This window comes from Elephas maximus, chromosome 11 (genome assembly GCF_024166365.1).
Source record: "Elephas maximus indicus isolate mEleMax1 chromosome 11, mEleMax1 primary haplotype, whole genome shotgun sequence".
Lineage (NCBI taxonomy): Eukaryota > Metazoa > Chordata > Mammalia > Proboscidea > Elephantidae > Elephas > Elephas maximus.
Window position 1 is genome coordinate 57,958,231 of NC_064829.1, and position 18,506 is coordinate 57,976,736.

General features: G+C 36.9%; 1 protein-coding gene across 7 annotated transcripts in view; it reads right to left on the minus strand.

Annotated features, from left to right (window-relative positions):
• Nucleotides 1-18,506, minus strand: part of DYM (dymeclin) — a 351,008-nt gene that overhangs the window by 299,414 nt on the left and 33,088 nt on the right. For all 7 annotated transcript variants that reach the window (XM_049900187.1, XM_049900186.1, XM_049900183.1 and 4 more), the window contains exons 3-5: nucleotides 8,423-8,475; nucleotides 4,666-4,759; nucleotides 3,104-3,237 (exon numbers count right to left, since the gene is read on the minus strand). In XM_049900187.1, the coding sequence (XP_049756144.1) occupies nucleotides 3,104-3,237; nucleotides 4,666-4,759; nucleotides 8,423-8,475 (281 nt within the window). The remainder of the gene's footprint in view (nucleotides 1-3,103; nucleotides 3,238-4,665; nucleotides 4,760-8,422; nucleotides 8,476-18,506) is intronic.

The window sequence follows — 18,506 nt, forward strand, 5'->3', positions numbered from 1 at the left end:
CCGTTAATTGGGGGAAAAGACAGTATCTTTAACAAATGGTGCTGGCATAACTGGATATCCATCTTCAAAAAAAATGAAACAAGACCCATACCTCACACCATGCATGAAAACTAACTCAAAATGGATTAAAGATCTAAATATAAAATCTAAAATGATAAAGATCATGGAAGAAAAAATAGGGACAATGCTAGGAGCCCTAATACATAGCATAAACAGTATGCAAAATATTACTAACAATGCAAAAACATCATAAGAGAAACCAGATAACTGGGAGCTCCTAAAAATCAAACATCTATGCTTATCCAATGACTTCATCAAGAGTAAAAAGACAACCTACAGACTGGGAAAAAAAACTTGGCTACGACAAATCGGATCAGCGTCTAATCTCTAAAATCTACAAGATACTGCAAGACCTCAACAACAAAAAGACAAATAACCCAATTAAAAAATGGACAAAGGATATGAACAGGCACTTCACCAAAGAAGACATTCAGGCGGTTAACAGACACATAAGGAAATGCTCACAATCATTAGCCAGCAGAGAAATCCAAATCAAAACTACAATGAGATACCATTTCACCCCAACAAAGCTAGCATCAATCCAAAAAACACAAAGTAACAAATGTTGGAGAGGCTGTGGAGTGACTGGAACACTTATACACTGCTGGTGGGAATGTAAAATGGTACAACCACTTTGGAAATTGATCTGGCGCTTCCTTAAAAAGGTAGAAACAGAACTACCCTATGATCCAGCAATCCCATCCCTTGGAATATATCCTAGAGAAATAAGAGCCCTCACACAAATAGATATATGCACACCCATGTTCACTGCAGCACTGTTCACAATAGCAAAAGGATGGAAACAACGTAGGTGCCCATCAATGGATGAATGGATAAGCAAATTATGGTATATTCACACAATGGAATACTACGCAATGATAAAGAACAATGATGACTCCATGAAACATCTGATAACAATGGATGAATCTGGAAGGCATTATGCTGAGTGAAATCAGTCACAAAAGGACAAATGTTGTATGAGACTACTATTATAAGAACTCAAGAAAAGGTTTAAACACAGAAGGAAAAAAAAATCTATAAATGACATTATTGAATCAATTAACAAAACTGAAATATAATCAGTAGATCTACTGAATTTACTGAAAGCTGATAAAAGTATTATATCAATATTTAGTATACTGAAGCTGGTGAATATATTGTGGTTATATTAGGTAATACCCTTATTCATAAGAAATACATATTGGAAAGTATTATGGAGTAAAGGGTCAATATGCCCATAATTAAACTCAGTCTCAAATGGTTCAGAGAAAAAAATTATATACATATAATTTTGAATGGGGGGGTGGAAGATTACACACACACAATCTTGAAAGAGTGCAAATAGAAATGTAATGGGTAAAATATTAAAAGTAGGTGAACCTCACTGACACATATACACATATTCTAAAAGTTTTCTGTAATTCTGAAATCAAAAAGTTTAAAGTGTACTAATAGTAAGCATGAATACATACACACATATATAGACAGAGGAGGTGAAGGAGGAGGAGAGGGAGGGAGGGAGAGAGACAGTAAAATGTTAACACATAAGTGGAAGGTATATGGGTGTTCTCTATACAATCCTTTCAACTTTTCTAAGAAAAAAAAATAACATATTTCCTTTTTTTTTTTTAAACAAGAATGAGGATCTATCACTGGACGATTAAAATATTACTTCGTTAGTGGATATTGATCAGACACAATTCTCAATGTATTTCTAATCTTTCTTCACATCTTGTGGGCAAGGCACTCACTGTCCTCTTTATAGAACCATATTTTTTGTGCATGCATTTTTTTTTTATTGTGGTAAAATATACATAACCACACAGCTGTTTCAACCATTGTTATGTATGCAATTCAGTGGCATTAATTATGTTCACATTGTTGTGCAACCATCACTGCTGTTGCCAAATTTTTTCATAACCTTACAGAAACTAGTAATCCTTAAGCAATAACCCCTCATTCCTCCTCCCACCTGCCCTTGGTAACCATTAATAAACCTTGGTCTCTATGTAAAAAAATATATATATATATTACTTCCCTTACTTTGTTAATTAGGTTAACTATGGAGGGTAGGAAAAAAATGTTACCAGTGTAGATGCAAAATATTAAATGCCCTGTATTTCACTTTTTGGTGAGTTATCTACCCTTTTACTTTCCGGGTTGTAGGTTTTAAGCTTCTTTCCACACCCATGGCCATCAGGTCGGTTCTGACTCATAGTGACCCCACAGGACAGAGCAGAACCGCCCCACAGGGTTTCCAAGGCTATAATCTTTACGGAAGCAGACTGCCACACCCTACTTCTGCGGGGCAGCTGGTGGGTTCAAAACATCAACCTTTCAGTTAGCACCCAAGTGCTTAATCACTGCGCCACCAGGGCTCCTTTTAAGCTTCTTAGGCCTAGTTTTTTTCTCTTAAGCTAAGAGACGAAACATCAGAATCTGATCTTGAAAACTATAGGCCTTCCTAACCACTGGCAAAATAATCTCAGTAATATTAGGAGAAAACGGTAACCTTTCCCTATACCTTAAAAAAATAAGACATACTTCAGCATCATAGAATAATCCTTGGAACTGTTACTTCTGAAAAAGTAGTCCCAAAGACACCCAGACTCAGAAACTGTTGTTATAGCCTATGAAAGTAACCTCTAACGTTTCTAAAATCTATAATTCCAATTAGTTGTCTTCCTTAATAATATGTTGCTCTAGTAATGATATTTAAATTGACATTTCTGTTTTTTATGAAAGGAATAAATACTTGAGTTTTATCATTCTTTTACTTCCTTCTTATTCCTCATGAATACAAATAAAAAATAAATAAAAGCCTTGATTCTATTGGCTGTTTAAAAAAAAAAAAAACTGTTTTGAGAGTCTTGCTCATTTAAATTAATACAGGCGAAGAAAGAGTGACAGCATCAGGTCATGTTAAAAATAGAATGGACAGGAGGAAAAATGAAATTTTTCAAAATTATACTTTTATTCCTCAGATTTTATCCTTAGATATTACACATGCTATACCCAGATCACCTTGAAAGGCAGTACTTACTATAACTGCCAGGAGATTTTTCTTCATAAGTAAAATGAAGTTGTAATTCCTCCTCAGACATCTCACAGATGAACACTTTCAGCAAACAGCAAATTATAAACAAAGCATTGTGTGTCTGCCAAATGAAGATGTGGCTAGAATGGAAAGAACAAAACCACACAAGAATCAACGCTTAATCATAAGCATGGTCAGTTTATTTCTAGCACATGACTTCCTCATAACCCACCAACCACTTTGTCCATCCTGTTTGTAATATTAGAACAATGCCCATATCTTTTAATAACTGTTCATGACATATTACATTGGATCAGTGGTAACTATTACATTTTACTTTATATCTCATTTTGTGTATTTTACATAGTGAGTCAATGTAATAAAAATCTCTAGTGATGTCTGTGAGCATGACTGCTTTGTTCTTGACTTTACAGATGCCCACATATAGGCAATAAAAGAAAAGAAACCTTAAACATTTTTTGATTATGTTAATAAAGAAAATATATGTAAATATATGACAAAAAAATTTAGATAAGATCTCCAATAGCATAGCACGATATTTACTCTCTGTATTAATGACCACAGACTGGCAAGAAAAACTTTAGGTGGATTCAATATGTTCAGAAGGTAGAGCAATGAACAAGCATTTAAAAGGCTGCCATTCATCTAAAAAAAATGCTTGAGTACATAAAAGATTAACCTTCCACTGAATCTAATATGAAAAAATTAAAGGCAACAGATATGGAATGAAACAGTACTCAAACTAAGTTTACTATTTAAACCAGAGCTTTGAACCGATTCAAACCTGTTCAGTCACAGCCAACCAGGTGAAATCCCAAAAGACCTGAACTTTTAAAATTTGGATTGAAAGAATGATAACCAGAAAGGGAAAAATTATGGGTTGAAGCCCTGGAATGGGAAGTAGAGTGAGCCATTTCAGGAGCCTGATGCAGGAGACTGGGTTATTGGCAGGACTGTGGAGAGTGACACATATGCAAAGCGGTGCAGTTGGATGCCATCTCTGAGCTGCCAAGCAGCGCTATGCAACGCACACAATGCCCTTGTTTTCTAAGAGGGAGATTAAGTTTCTAGCAGAAAAAGATTAACTTTCTAGCAGGGTTTCAACCTGTAATTGTTGCCGTTCTGGTTATCTTCCTGGTTCATCCACATTTAAATAATTTGGATCTGTTGCGATTTCATTTCCTCAGCCATGACGGAACCTGGAAGAACTGATTTGAAGCCCTGATTTAAACTAGATATGACTAGTAATAATAATGAAAACAATTACCTCTTTTTGTAATAACTGCATCATCATTAATCTTCTTGAATAATATATTCTAAAGACTATCTAAAATGCTGAAATCAAACAGACTGCAGAATTTATAATCCTACCCCAATGACTTGCACAATAAACCAAAACCTCTTTCTTTTACCTTTTCCCCGTAATAGTGAGAATAGTTCCTTAACCGGAGTTTTCAAAAGACCATTAGTCTATTTCCACCATTAAATAAAAAATAATATTCATGTTGTTAAATATTAAGAGAACATGATTTAATCAGCTGGCTTACTTCTGACATTCTGCTGAAAGTTTTAGTTCTTTGGTTCTAGAAAGGAAGACCTTAATTAGTGCAGCAAGGTTTCCGGTTCGAGGATTGTTTTCAACTGCAAGAGAAGAAAATGTTTTAAAAAGTAAAAATTAAGAACTGAAATTGAAGTGAATATATCATAACATTTATAAAACCAAATATCTATTTCAAGTTGCTCACAGACCACCCCACTGTCAATTTCACGTCTAATAAGGGGAATACACAATCAGAGAAACTGCTGCTCAATCTTAATTCTGAACAACAAAAAATGATTTACAATGTGCAAATCAGTAGAAAAAAGCAGCCACCTCATCTTAGAATCCAAAAATGTAAAGACATAATAGTTAATAAAAGCAAAACCCGTTGCCATCAAGTCAATTCCGACTCTTAAAAATCCTACAGAACAGAGAAGAGCTGCCCCATAGGGTTTCCAAGGAGTGGCTGGTAGATTCGAACCGCAGACCTTTTTTGTTAGCAGCCAAGCCCTTAACGACTCCGCCACCTTACATGCACACGCACACACACACCTTTTTCTAAAAAGCAGACTTTCAAAAAAAAATAAAAAATTGATCATCTGTATCTCCAGTATATAGGCTATAATAAACTGTAAAATTCTGCTAAAAAAAAAACACAAACAAAAAAATAATGAATATTCCAACAAAAAATAAAAAGCCACATTTAAAAAAGCAATGTAATCAGAGGGGGAGTTATTTGATCAGACAAAATTTTAAAAGATTTAAAAACAAAATACGAATTTTAAAAAGTTTAGAAAATGGGCATTTCAGCAACGTCGGCCTATAGCATTGAGAGAATACTATATTGGGAAACCAGATTTGGTTTCTATCCAGGTCTATACTGAACCCCAGAGAAACCACTTTACTTCTCCAACCTCAATTTTCTCATCTGTAAAAGAAACAACAGCTAACATATACTGAAAAACATACACTAAGTGCTTTACATGCATTATCCCATTTAATCCTCAAAGCAACCCTATGGGATAAGCACTCATATTACTGCCATTTTTACACATCCTCACTGAAGATTGTTACTTGCTGAAGGACCCATCCTTGTCTAATGACTCAAATCCTTGGCTCTAAGCTGCCCTGCTATACCAACCCCTTTAAATCAAGGTATTGGACTTAATGAAAGTAGTTCTATCAGCACTACAGCAAGTCACAGAACAGTAGAGCTTAAGAATTCATCAGAAGGCAGAGACCGCATCATCAGAATCTTTAATCTTACTGATGAAGAAAAAGAGGCCCTGCAAGGTTAAGTGCTGGGCCCAAAGTCAACATCATGTTAGTGACAAGTGCCCAGGCTTTTTGCTTTACCAATGGTTTTCAAACTGTGAGATGCCAGAGTTCGGGATATTGGTTTTTCTTTCAAAGCATATTTTGAAAACCAGAAATGCAAACACTCAACACACCTGGGCTGCCAGGAACATGTATTTTTGTGCTGATCTGTGAATTATGCTTTTGCTGTCATCTGTGTATATATTTGAACTTCTTGAAAATGTGTCAAAGATTTAAAAGGAAATAGTCCTCCAACACTTTTTTTTTAACCCAGGTCTGCACACACACACTTAAAAAAACTGTACATGGGAATAAGTACACTATTATAGCATACCTGCAATGTGCTTACTAACTGCCAAGTCAACTCAGGTATAGCTGCTGAGTATGCATTCTTGTCACAGGTTGAGAGTCAAGACAAGTAACTGTGTAAGCTTCTCCTTGCATCGCAACATGCTACTCAAAGTGTGGTTCATGGACTACCAACAAAAAGCCTTATCTGGAAGCTTGTTGGAAATGCAGAATCCCAGGCCTACCCGACACTTACTGAAGTTGACAGTGCTTCCCTAAGTTGAATGTGCATTGAGATCACAAGGCATTCTTGTTTTTGTTTTTTTGGTATTTTTTTAATTTTTTGTACTTCAGGTGAAAGTTTACAAATCAAGTCAGTCTCTCATACAAAAAGCCACACACACTTTGCCGTGCACTCCCAGCTGCTCTCCCCTTAATGAAACAGCACATTCCTCCTCTCCACCCTGTATTCCCCGTGTCCATTCAACCAGCTCCAGTCCTCCTCTTCCTTCTCATCTCGCCTCCAGACAGGAGTCACCAGCAGTCTCATGTGTCTACTTGAGCCACAAAGTTCACTCCTCAGCAGCATCGCTGTCTATCTTATAGTCCAGACCAATCCTGTCTGTAGAGTTGGTTTTGGGAATGGTTCCAATCTTGGGCCATCAAAGGGTCCGGGGACCATGACCATCAGGGTCCCTCCGGTCTCAGTCAGACCATTAAGCCTGGTCTTTATACAAGAATTTAAGATCTGCAACCCACTGTTCTCCTGCCCCATCAGGGATTCTCTGTTGTGTTCCCTGTCAGGGCAGCGATGTTGGCAGCTGGGCACCATCTAGTTCTTCGGGTCTCAGGCTGTTGGGAGTCTCTGGCTTATATGGTCCTTTCTCTTGGGCTCATATTTACCTTGTGTCTTTGGTGTTCTTCATTCTCCTTTGTTCCAGGTGAGTTGAGACCAATTTACGCATCTTAGATGGCTGCTTGCTAGCATTTAAGACCCCAGACAACACAACATTCTTATTAAAATGCAAAATATGATTCCACCCATGTAAAGTCCGACCTGATATTCTGCAGCACTAACAATCTCCCAGGTGATGCCCATTGCTACTGGTTAGAGAATCCCACTGTGAGTAGCAAGGTGCAGCATTTGCTGTAGCTGGGAGAGCTTCTGTCCAGCATTCATAATTAAGAACAGATATGTGATCCGATATTAGATATTGTTAAAAGTCGCAAGAAAATTTCCTACTTCTTTCCAAGTTTCAGGTTTAGTTTGATGAAAGAATACCTCAAGATTTCAGAATAAACTGTTAAGAGAGTTAATATTTCCAAAGTACTTGTCTGTGTGACTATTACCTAGCTCTTGTAAATCAAAATAAAATACTGAGACAACGGAGGGCTGCGGCTGATAATGACTATATTCAGAATCCCAATTTCATAGCCCTATGTTCATTCAACAGCCTCTTTGTTACTAAATGACTTTATCAGTAATTGCTTGAATTTATAAATGTGTAGCTATAAAAAAAAAAAGTTTAAAAATGTCTTGCTGGAAAGAGGAACCAGACTACTTGACTGATGTAATTAAAGCTTTATGTGCCTTTTATATTCATTCATTCAACATATATTTACTGAGATACCCAGATGTACACAGCATTGTTTCAGGAACAAAGGAGATACCTGTAAACAGAACTCTCTGTCCTCACGGAGCTTACATTTTAAGAGTACTAATGTTTTCCACAGTGCCCTTTTGGACAAAATGAAGATCAAGGCTAAAATTAATACAATACATTCAACGCTTTGTAAACAATAATATGCAACGACAGATCCAAGATACCAAAATGCTTCAGTGGTAGGAGCAACAGTATTTAAGAGGACCAACGTTAACTGGTAAAAACCAAATGCTAAATTTAGGCTGAATAAGCTTCAGAAGCCAGAGTAGGAACAGGGGACATCAATAGGAAGACAGAAAAACATAATGGGACTAGACTACAGAATCTGACTAGGTTCCAATCCCAGCTCCATCACTATCTAGCTGTGTGAAATTTGGGAACTCGTCTATTTGCACATTCATCACCTCATTAATTCAATTCACATTACACTATCAAAATTTATAACAGAAAAATTTGAAATAAATGTGCTTCACACATACATTTTTTTCCCCTTACCTAAAGACTTGCAGACCGAAATGGTTGCCTCCTCCAAGAGCTTCAACTCTGTACTGGAGAGACAGAAGAAAAAGGTGATTAATAACTAACATTAAATATATGTACATTAAATAATTTTTTAAAAACCAAACCAAACCCCTTGCCATTGAGTTGTTTCCGACTCACAGCGACCAACAGGACAGAGTAGAACTGTCCCATAGAGTTTCCAAGGAGCACTTAGTGGATTCGAACTGCCAACCTTTTGGTTAGCAGCTGTAGCACTTAACCACTATGCCACCAGGGTTTCCAAGGAATATATAAATGAGACATGCAATTTGCAAGAAAAATATGATATACAACAGTGAACAATAAGATCAAGAAAATAAACTTATACTTCAATTAATAATGTAATTAGAAAATTTACTATAATTCTCAATACCAGATTTCTAAGAGCTCGGGATGCTCTTAGGCATTGGAAAAGGGGTGGGAAAAGACAAGGGAGAGAATGCATATATAAACTTCAGTGACTTATAAATACAGAGACACATAAGAAGATAGCTCGAAACAGACAGAAACACAAACACAGATACAGAGACGGGGGACCAGACAGATGAACACAAGCAAAACACAGAGGCAGGAGACAGAGCAGAGACAGAGACAGACAGAAAAAAGAAAGTAAATATGACACAAATTTGACAACTGATAAATCTAGATGAAATATATACAGGTGTTCATTTTATCACATTTAATACTTCTATAGATTTAAAATGCTGCAAAGTAAGACGTTGGGAAAACACACACACAAATGGAGAATTACAGAATTAAAATGCATAACAAAAGCATGTAAGTCGGAAGGGGTAAACAGAATTGAAAGAATCTGTAAAGGTACAAGTTTATATCAAACTTTAATTCAAGGATGCATGCTCTAAGGCTAACCATTTAAAGAGCAGAAAAGAACATACAACTAAAGAACACAGAAGGGCAAAGGCAGAATAACAAAATGCATTTAAGCAGGCTAAAAGATTGAAAAAAAAGAACTTAAAACTGGCCAAATAAAGAACAAAAGGTAAGATGACAGATATAAACAAAAATATATTTAAGTATATGTAATTACATTAAGCATAAATGGACTACAAATATGACTAAGACCATGATTGTCAGTCAGAATTTTAAAAATAATAATAAAATCTATGCTGCCTACAAGAGATACATTCTAAATTTAAGAATTCAGAAACATTGATCTTTCCCAAAATCATCAAATAGGTTAAATGCAATTTCTATCAAAATCCCAGCAAGATTTTTTGTAGATGCAGACAATCTTATTATAAAAATTTATATGAAAAGGCCAAGGAATTAGCTAAAAGAATTCTGAAAAGCAAGACTAAAGTGGGAGGAAACACTCCACCCAATTTCAAGACTTATTAGTTATAGTAATCAAGACAGAGAGTACTGAGGCTAGAAGCTATGCCACTGGTATTTCATATGCCACCAAGGTCACCCATGGTGGACAGGTTTCAACAGAGCTTCCAGACTAAGACAGGCTAGGAAGAAAGGCCTGGCAATTTATCCATAAATAAAAAAAAATCCATAAATAAGCCAATGAAAACCCCACGTAGAACAACAGAATATTGCCTGATACAGTGCTGGAAGATGAGTCCCCCAGGTTGGACGGCACTCAACCATACCAACAATCATGAAAATAGCGCAGGACCGGGCAACACTTAGTTCTGTTATACATAACGTCACCATGAGTCAGAGCCAACTCCACGGCAGCTGACAACATGGTAGTTTTATGTCTAACTATCTGAGGAACCAAAGTTTCTTTTCTGAGGTGATGAAAATGTTCTAAATTTGATGGTTACACATATCTGCGAACACAGTAAATCTCACTGAACTGTATACTTTATACTCATGTAATAAACAAAAACATGGACAAAAAAGGTACATTATCAACTTCAGAACATGGAAGTAGGAAGGGAAATAGAATGGCAAGGGAAGTTTCAGTATATTATTTCTGTAAAAGTTTATTTCTCTGATAAAAAATCAGAAGCAAAAATTTTAAAATGTGTTAAATCCTGGCGGTGAGTATATAAGGATTAAATTATTTACACTTTTTAATCTTGAAAGCATTTCATAAATAAATTTCTGATGTAACAAAAAAACCAAATTAGGCATAGCTCTGTTATAGAGAGTCAGTATCTACACAAAAGACTGCCAGTCTCTAGAGAAAAAGCTGATGGTGCCGTAAGGGAAAAGAACAAGATGAAATCAGCATTCACCCAGAACAAAGCTTTAAAAAAAAAATCACCCCAGCACCCCTCCTAACAGAACCTACTTTATTTACTGTCTCAGAGGTGAGCCTGCATCTGCTGGGTAACCTCTTCTAAAGCTGTACTGTGGGGTGCTTAGCACATTTCCAGAGTCTTCACTGATTCAGACTACTTAGCATTATTCTCAAAAAAAAAAAAAAAAATGAAATTTCAAATTCTAGGTGGTCTACAAGAACAAAAAAAAACCAAACCTGTTGCCATGGAGTCAATTCCAACTCAAAGCACATTCTAATTAAAAACAAATGACACGATAAAAAACCTGTTTCAGTAGAAACCAAACTTTAAAGAAGCAAAAACAAATTAGTTTTCTTTAAAATTTACAAAAGAAAATTCAACTGACAACTGTTCATCGATCTAGAAGTAGTATACTGATTCAAAATGTGCATTCCCCCTGACAGGGAACACAACAGAGAATACCTGATGTTGCAGGAAAAAAAGTGGGATACAGACCTCCAATTCTAGTAAAAAGACCAGACTTAACGGTCTGAGACCAGAGGGACCCCAGAGGTCATAGACCCCAGGCTCTCTGTTAGCCCAAACCTAAAACCATTCCTAAAGCCGACTCTTCAGACAAAGATTAGACTGGACTACAGGGCATAAAATGATACCAGTGAGGATTATGCTTCTTAGCTCAAGTAGACACCTGAGACTATGGGGGCAACTCCTGTCTGGAGGCAAGATGAGAAGGAAGAGAGGGACAGGAGCTGGATGAATGGACACAGGAAATACAGGGTGGAGAGAAGGAATGTGCTGTTACATTGTAAGGAGAGTAACTAGGGCCACATAACAATGTGTGTATAAGTTTTTGTATGAAAGACTGACTTGAATTTTAAACTTTCACTTAAAGCACAATAAAAAAAAAAAATGTGCATTCCAATCCTAGTTCAACTAGCTATGTGACCCTGGGCTAATTTCTTAAGTCTTTGTTTTCTTAGATTCCCCATACACAAGGGTAAGTCAAAAAGTACTGCTATTAGGGTTGCAGTTCATACACGCATGGGTTTATCTGAAACGTGTTTAAACATGTCTCTGCCATCAGTGGATGGCTGCAGACAAGTTCTCTCAGTAATACACCTGGTTAGGGTGCCTTCAAAAAAAAAGATAATTTTTCAGTCGTGGAGAAAAACAATTCTGAGGTCAGAGTTAATATCAAATTTTCAACAAAACTCAAGTGGACATCTTCCCAAATCACTGAGCTTTGCAACAAGTTTATGGGAATGCTGGCCCACATAAAACAGTTTTTAGATGGATCAAGCACTTTAAGAAAGGTCAGGAAGACCTCAAAGACGAGCCAAGAGAGAGAAGATCACTCAGAAGGTTACGGTGACTGTTTTGGGGGATTCCCAAGGGGTAATCTTGATAGATTTTCTCAAAGAACACAGGACAATCACAGGGGGCTTATTGTGAAGAACTTTGAAGAAAACTGAAAACTGCATTGTTGAAAAAAAGGCCAGCAAAGGTGTGCCGAGGAATTTTTTCTATTGCGACAATGCACCTGCTTATTCTTCAAGGATAACAAGGGCTGTCCTACGAGAATTTCATTGGGAAGTCTTACCCCATCCATCCCACATCTCTGACCTTGCCCCATCAGACTTCTTTTTGTTCCCAAAACTCAAAGAACATTTAAAAGAAACACATCTTGAGTCCCTCAAGGATGACAAAACTGCTGTTATTACATGGTGTAAATCGAAGAACTGTCTGGAGAAGGGTCACAGAGATGGAAACACTGCCTGCAGAAATGCATAGACCTAGATGAAGGATATGTTGAGGAAGAATAGCTTCACATGTTGATATGTTTGTTTCCTAAAGGTTTCTATGATTTTGTAGCAATACTTTCTGACTTGCCCTCAGAGTTAATAATGGTATCTGCTCCCTAAGGTGGTTGTGATGATTAAACGGTACGTGTAAAGCTTAGTATAGTGTCTAGCACAAAGTAAACCCTAAAAAAACAGTACCAATTGTTGATTACAAAATGTTGTATTTTTTCCTAATTAATAAATTAAAATACAGGTAGTCCCCGATTTACAATGGGGTATGGTTCCGAAGACTCTACCCTAAGTAGGTTCTGACGTAAGTGGAATACCTCATTTTTATTTTTCATTATTATTGCCTTTTTATTATCCGTATCTTTATAAATTTGATCTTTATTTCTCTTTGGGGATTGAAAACATTACATATAAACTTATATACATTTTAATACATACGTACATACATTAAAAAATACACAAATCATAAAAATGTCCTCTAATGATGAAGAGTGGACAACACCGGTATTTTGTCAGCTGCGGTAACGACTCCACTTGTGGAAGGTTCTGGATCATCTGGATTATCCCTGGGAATTGGTACAGTGTTTCTAGTCAGAAAATCAGCGAGAGTTGTCCGTATGGTCCTTTTCTTTTTCTTCATATATTTCACAGTAACATCTCACTGCTTTTCGAATCTACCTAACCACTTTAGCAAAGGAATCAGCACTTGGGTCCATGTCTTCAAACAACTGAAGCCCCCGATTTGCTTTAGAAAACTGAATCTATACAGCAGTGTTTTGAACAGTGTATCATAAAATGGAACATCTGCAAGTGAACATCTGAGAATAACATCAGCAAATTACGCACTGCAATACTGTATACAGTACATATTACCAATGATTAGATTTAAAAAAAAAAAAAAAAAGAACCGTAAGTGCAGTTCATCATAACTTGAATACATCATAAGTTGGGGACTCCCTACAATGTCTTACATTTGCTGTACTCTTTAAATGCTATTCCAAGCACTTTCAAATTTATTAGTGTGTTTAAACCCCATAAAAAACCTCTTCTAGGACAGTTACAATCCCTATTTTTTATAGATAAGCAAATTGAGGTTTCCAAGAAGTTTAAGTAACATTCTAGGAATCAGGAGTCTAGAAAGAACAAAGGCCAGCTTTAGAGTACTAAGTTAAAAATTACATGGTCTTTTCAGCCAACAAACATAGCACAGCAAATCCTCCAAACGAGCCCCCAGCCCCCAGAGTTCTCTATTGTTGCTGATAAAACACACTTTAAAAAGAGGCCCTGAAGCACTAAGGCTTTCAATAAGAAAAGTTTAGGAAACTGTGGAAGAAAACTGATTTTTTTAGCTAACTCTAGAACTATGCTGCCTGAAATGGTAACTACCAGCCACATATCCTACAGTAAAGTATCTATAGTATTTATCACTATATTAGATATTTTTAGAGTGCCCGTCTGTCTGCTGTCCTCCCCACCTCCTTTTTCTATCTTCTCATCTACTATTCACAGGTGAGCGCAGGTAGCCAGATTTGTTTAGCAAACTCTCACACCTACTCCCCAATTATAGCTGACTAGATCATGGACAGGCATCTAAACCAAAGCCAAGCCAGAGTCTTAGGGAATTTAGAATTGAGCTGGAAAGGTAGGCTTTCCATATGGCTAGAACTTGGTTGTGATGCTGAGGGTTCCGGGAAGCCATCCACTGAATCCACGGAGAAGCAGAAAAAACCAGTTAGTAAGAAAGATGAATAAAAGAGCTATGTGGAAAGAAGAAGAGATAAACAGAAAGGACTCTCAGGATCCCTGCTGGTCTTCCAATTCTTGGTACCAGTTCGTCCTGAAGCCTAGCTACGTTCCTGATCTTGGATTCTATGAGACACTCCTGTCTCTTTATTACGTATGTCCATCTCTTTTTGGCGTATGCTAGATCAAATTGATTTGTTAATACCAAAAAGACTTTGAATTAATATATCACTGGTCAGATTCAATAATACACATTATAGTACTAGTTGACAAAAAGTGAGAACTATGAGTTACTTGGTTTATTGGTTACTCAAGCAAAAAAAGAGGTCTAAAATGCAAAGGATTGTAAACAGCTTTATGAGGTTAAGAATTAGACCACACGAATAACATGTCTCACTGGCACTTCTACTTTCTTCAGTCATTAATCACTCTCTTTTCAAACTGGCTGAAACCAAGAGCTTCCATTATGTAAGAGGTTTCCATTATGAAGGCTACGTCTCTAAAAGCTTCTGAATTTGTTCATTCAACAAACATTTCCTGGGTGCCTAGGACATGCTGGGTTCTGTGAAAGATGCTGCCTCTGTCTCCAAACAGATACAGATAGAGGTACAAGAAAAGTGCCAAAACCAGGACTAGCCCTGTGTGTGAGCTCACAGGAGGTACACCCAACCTACCCAGAAAGGAATCAAGGAAGGCATGCTGGAGGAAATAACTATTCTGTTTAACCTGAAAGAGGAAGTCAGGCAGGCAGACAAAAGGGGTGTGCTTTCCAGGCACAAGAAATAGTATAGGAAAAGGCATAGCGGTCACAGACAGCCTGGAATATTCTAGGACGTGGAGGATACTCAACACAGGTAAATGACAAAGCTGGAGAAGTATACCAAATGGCTGAGGTACAGAGTTCCATTTTCTCAACTTATTCCTAAAACAAAGGTATTGAGTGTTCCCAAAAGAAAAACTTAAACAGGGCTCTGATTTAGTTTTATTACAATATTAGTCTATTAACAAAAAAGAATTTCAAGATACATTAGAGGAGTTGGTTTGGACATCATTTCCTCCTGGAAACCTAAGGCCAACTAAGACCATCCTCTGCCAGTAAAGTACCCAATCATAAAACTCAGTATGCTACAGCATAATGCCATTTACTTCTCTGTGGCCCCACTACATTTAGACTGCTCATTCATCATAGTATTCCTAACCTGATAACAAAGTAGGCATTTAATAAAACTTTATTGACCAAATGAATTCCAATTTTAGACACTTCATTGACAGAGGATGAAATTACCTCCCACTGCACCACAGGAAACTCTCCCCACTCTTCAGCCCTCCAGGCAAGGTCAGCCCCCCTTAGGCCCCTCCACGTGGCCAGGATCTGAAACAGCACCACTGCCACGACCTTCTCAACAACACCACTTCAGGTCAGAAGCATCTCCAGGGCTCAGATTATAAACTGTGAGAACAGGAAGAATGTCTCATTCACTCGTGCATCCCTCACCATGCCTGGTACAGTGGCTCAGCCTTGGTGATTACCTATTAAACAAAGGATTCATGGAACTCTGCGGCCGTGTCCCTGAAATTTCTGCACTTTGAAGCTTTACTTATTTCTACAAAGGAAATCAGTCAGGCACAATCCTGCCAAAACCAACATACTGATTGTTACAATAGAATTCCTTTCCTCTCATCCCTCCATACACCAATGTTCTAAACTTCTTGGAACATTTAAGAATAATCGGCTTTCCTGTTCGCTTGATTTAGAGCTATAATGAGGTGGCAAGCAACTGGGGTGGCTGGTAACTGCTGCTGCCTGTTATAGGCATCTATGCACAGCCCTGTTTTAAACAAATGAGCTCAAATGTTCTGGCAGCAACCAACTAACAAATCATTTGCAGTAAAAAAAAGCAAAATGGTACTGCAAAAACATGCCAATGTTTTAAAGACAATTACAATTAGAAAACGAATTTTGTTTCTGAAGGCAGATTTGAGATGCCGGAAACATGCAAAAAGAGGGCAAAAGGCAGCAGTCAGACGTATTAATACAGATTAAATAAGTACCACACAGAGTACTTCAAACTTACTGTATACATAAACTCCACACCCCTGGGTCAATTTCAAAAATGTCGATAATTGAAGACTAGAGATAAATACTTCAAATAAGTACTCTCTTACTCTCTTAATCCTTTTCTACCAATTGGTCTTTCCTAATGGTGAGTCCAAAGTAAGGGAGTTGAAGTATCACCACCCTCTCTTCTAAGGTGCATTTCTGGTTGTTTTTCTTCTAAGACTGATTTGTCCGTTCTCTGGTAGTCCACGGTATGTACACTATTAGTTGCCAATACCACAGAGTATATCGGTTCTTCTGTCTTCCTTTTTCAGTGTCCAGCCATTCTATGCATACGAAAAGTCCATCGCTTGGGTCAGGTGCACCTTAGTCATCAAAGTGACATCTTTCTTTTTAAAACTTTAAAGTGGTCTTTTGTAACAGATTTGCCCAATGCACTACATTGTTTGATTTCTTTTTTTTTTTCCTGAATCTTTTTTTCCTTTTTTTTTTGTGCTTTAGGTGAAAGTGTACAGAGTAAACTATTTGTTACATATGTTCGTCACAGCAAAACATATGTAATATTCTTGAAATAACAAAATTAAAGAGATGGAAACCTGATGAACAGCTGCTACACGTTAGGGATGGGGACTGGAGATGAGCGTGGCTATACAGGTAAAGCACAAGGGACTCTTGCCGTGAGGAAAGAGCTGCATATCTTGATCGTGGTTATGGATACACAAATCTACTCATGATAAAACTGTATAGCTATACATACACGAGTGCATATATAACTGATGAAATCTGAATAATGCTCTGTAGATTGTACCAATGTCAATTCCCTGGTTTTGATATTATACAATACTAATACTATAGATGTAAAATGTTACCATTGGGAGAAAACGAGTGAAGGGTATGTGGATTTCCCTGTACATTTTTTATGCTGCTTTCTATGAAATCTATAATTATTTCAAGATAACAGTTTAAAAATTGAGCTATAAAAATACAAAGCTGTACAAAGTTATGTAGGTATAGGCATTTCTAAAATACACACACACACACAATTTTGCATGCACAAAATCATGCTATACGAATGGTTTTATAACTGGCTTTAACCACTTACTATGCTTTGGCTCTTATTCCATGTCTATAAACATATGATTATTTTTAATGGTTATACATTGTACCACCATGCAGATATACTGTTTTTGTTTTTTATTCAATCTCCTTACGAGTAGACATTTGGGTTGATAGCAATTTTCTGCTATAATGATTGTCTTTACACATACATCTTTCTACATTATATATTTTTGAACTTGTCCAATTCTGAACGTAAATTCTAGAAGTGGAATTGCTAGGTCAATGAACACTTCTATTCTGACAAATATTGCCAAATTACTTTCCAGGAAGATGTAACCAATTACCATTCCCACCAATAGTGCCTAACTGTGGTTTATAAACCCACACATATTGCTGAATCTGCAAAATTGCAAACCCAGATCTTTTGACATCAAATCCAGTGATTTTTATACTTACAAAAGCATGTGTCAACAGTCTGCAAGCATAAGAACCTTTATTACAAATACAGATTTTATTTCCCCTAAAATGGACTATGGAGAGGAATTCATAAAAGGATGTGATGTCTAACTAGCAAACTATTACTAGGCCACTGTAAATTTAGAGCAGATTCTATTCAACACTACCTAAGTTCTTCATTTGTACCATGCAATCAATCTCTGTATTAAATAATGTGGGGAAAGAGGCACATCAATAACTGTTGTACAGAGAGGTTAAAGCCTCTTTGGATTTAAATCCCATTTACAATCCTCTGACAAACAGGTCTGGCCTTAACTTCAAGGATGGAATAATGAAGAGGATATAGAAATGTTCGGTTGTGGCAGAAAAAATAAAAATTTAACAAATATTAAGTAAAAAATGGTGAATATTTTTTCATTATAAAGATAGATGATCGACTATATTAGCCACTTATGATGCAGAAAACGCCTTCAAATGACATCAGCCACAATTCATGAGGTGACAGAAGAGAAGAGAAACCCTGGCCCTGACAATTAGATTTGTTCTCTACCACAACCTCAGAGGAGAACTGCCATTAGTTCATCAATGAAGGAATACAAAGATGAGTGCTCAGTGTTAAGGCATGCATCTTCCATTAATCAACAGAGTACCACGTTCAGATGCCTAGCAGTTTTCCGAATCTAACAAGCAAG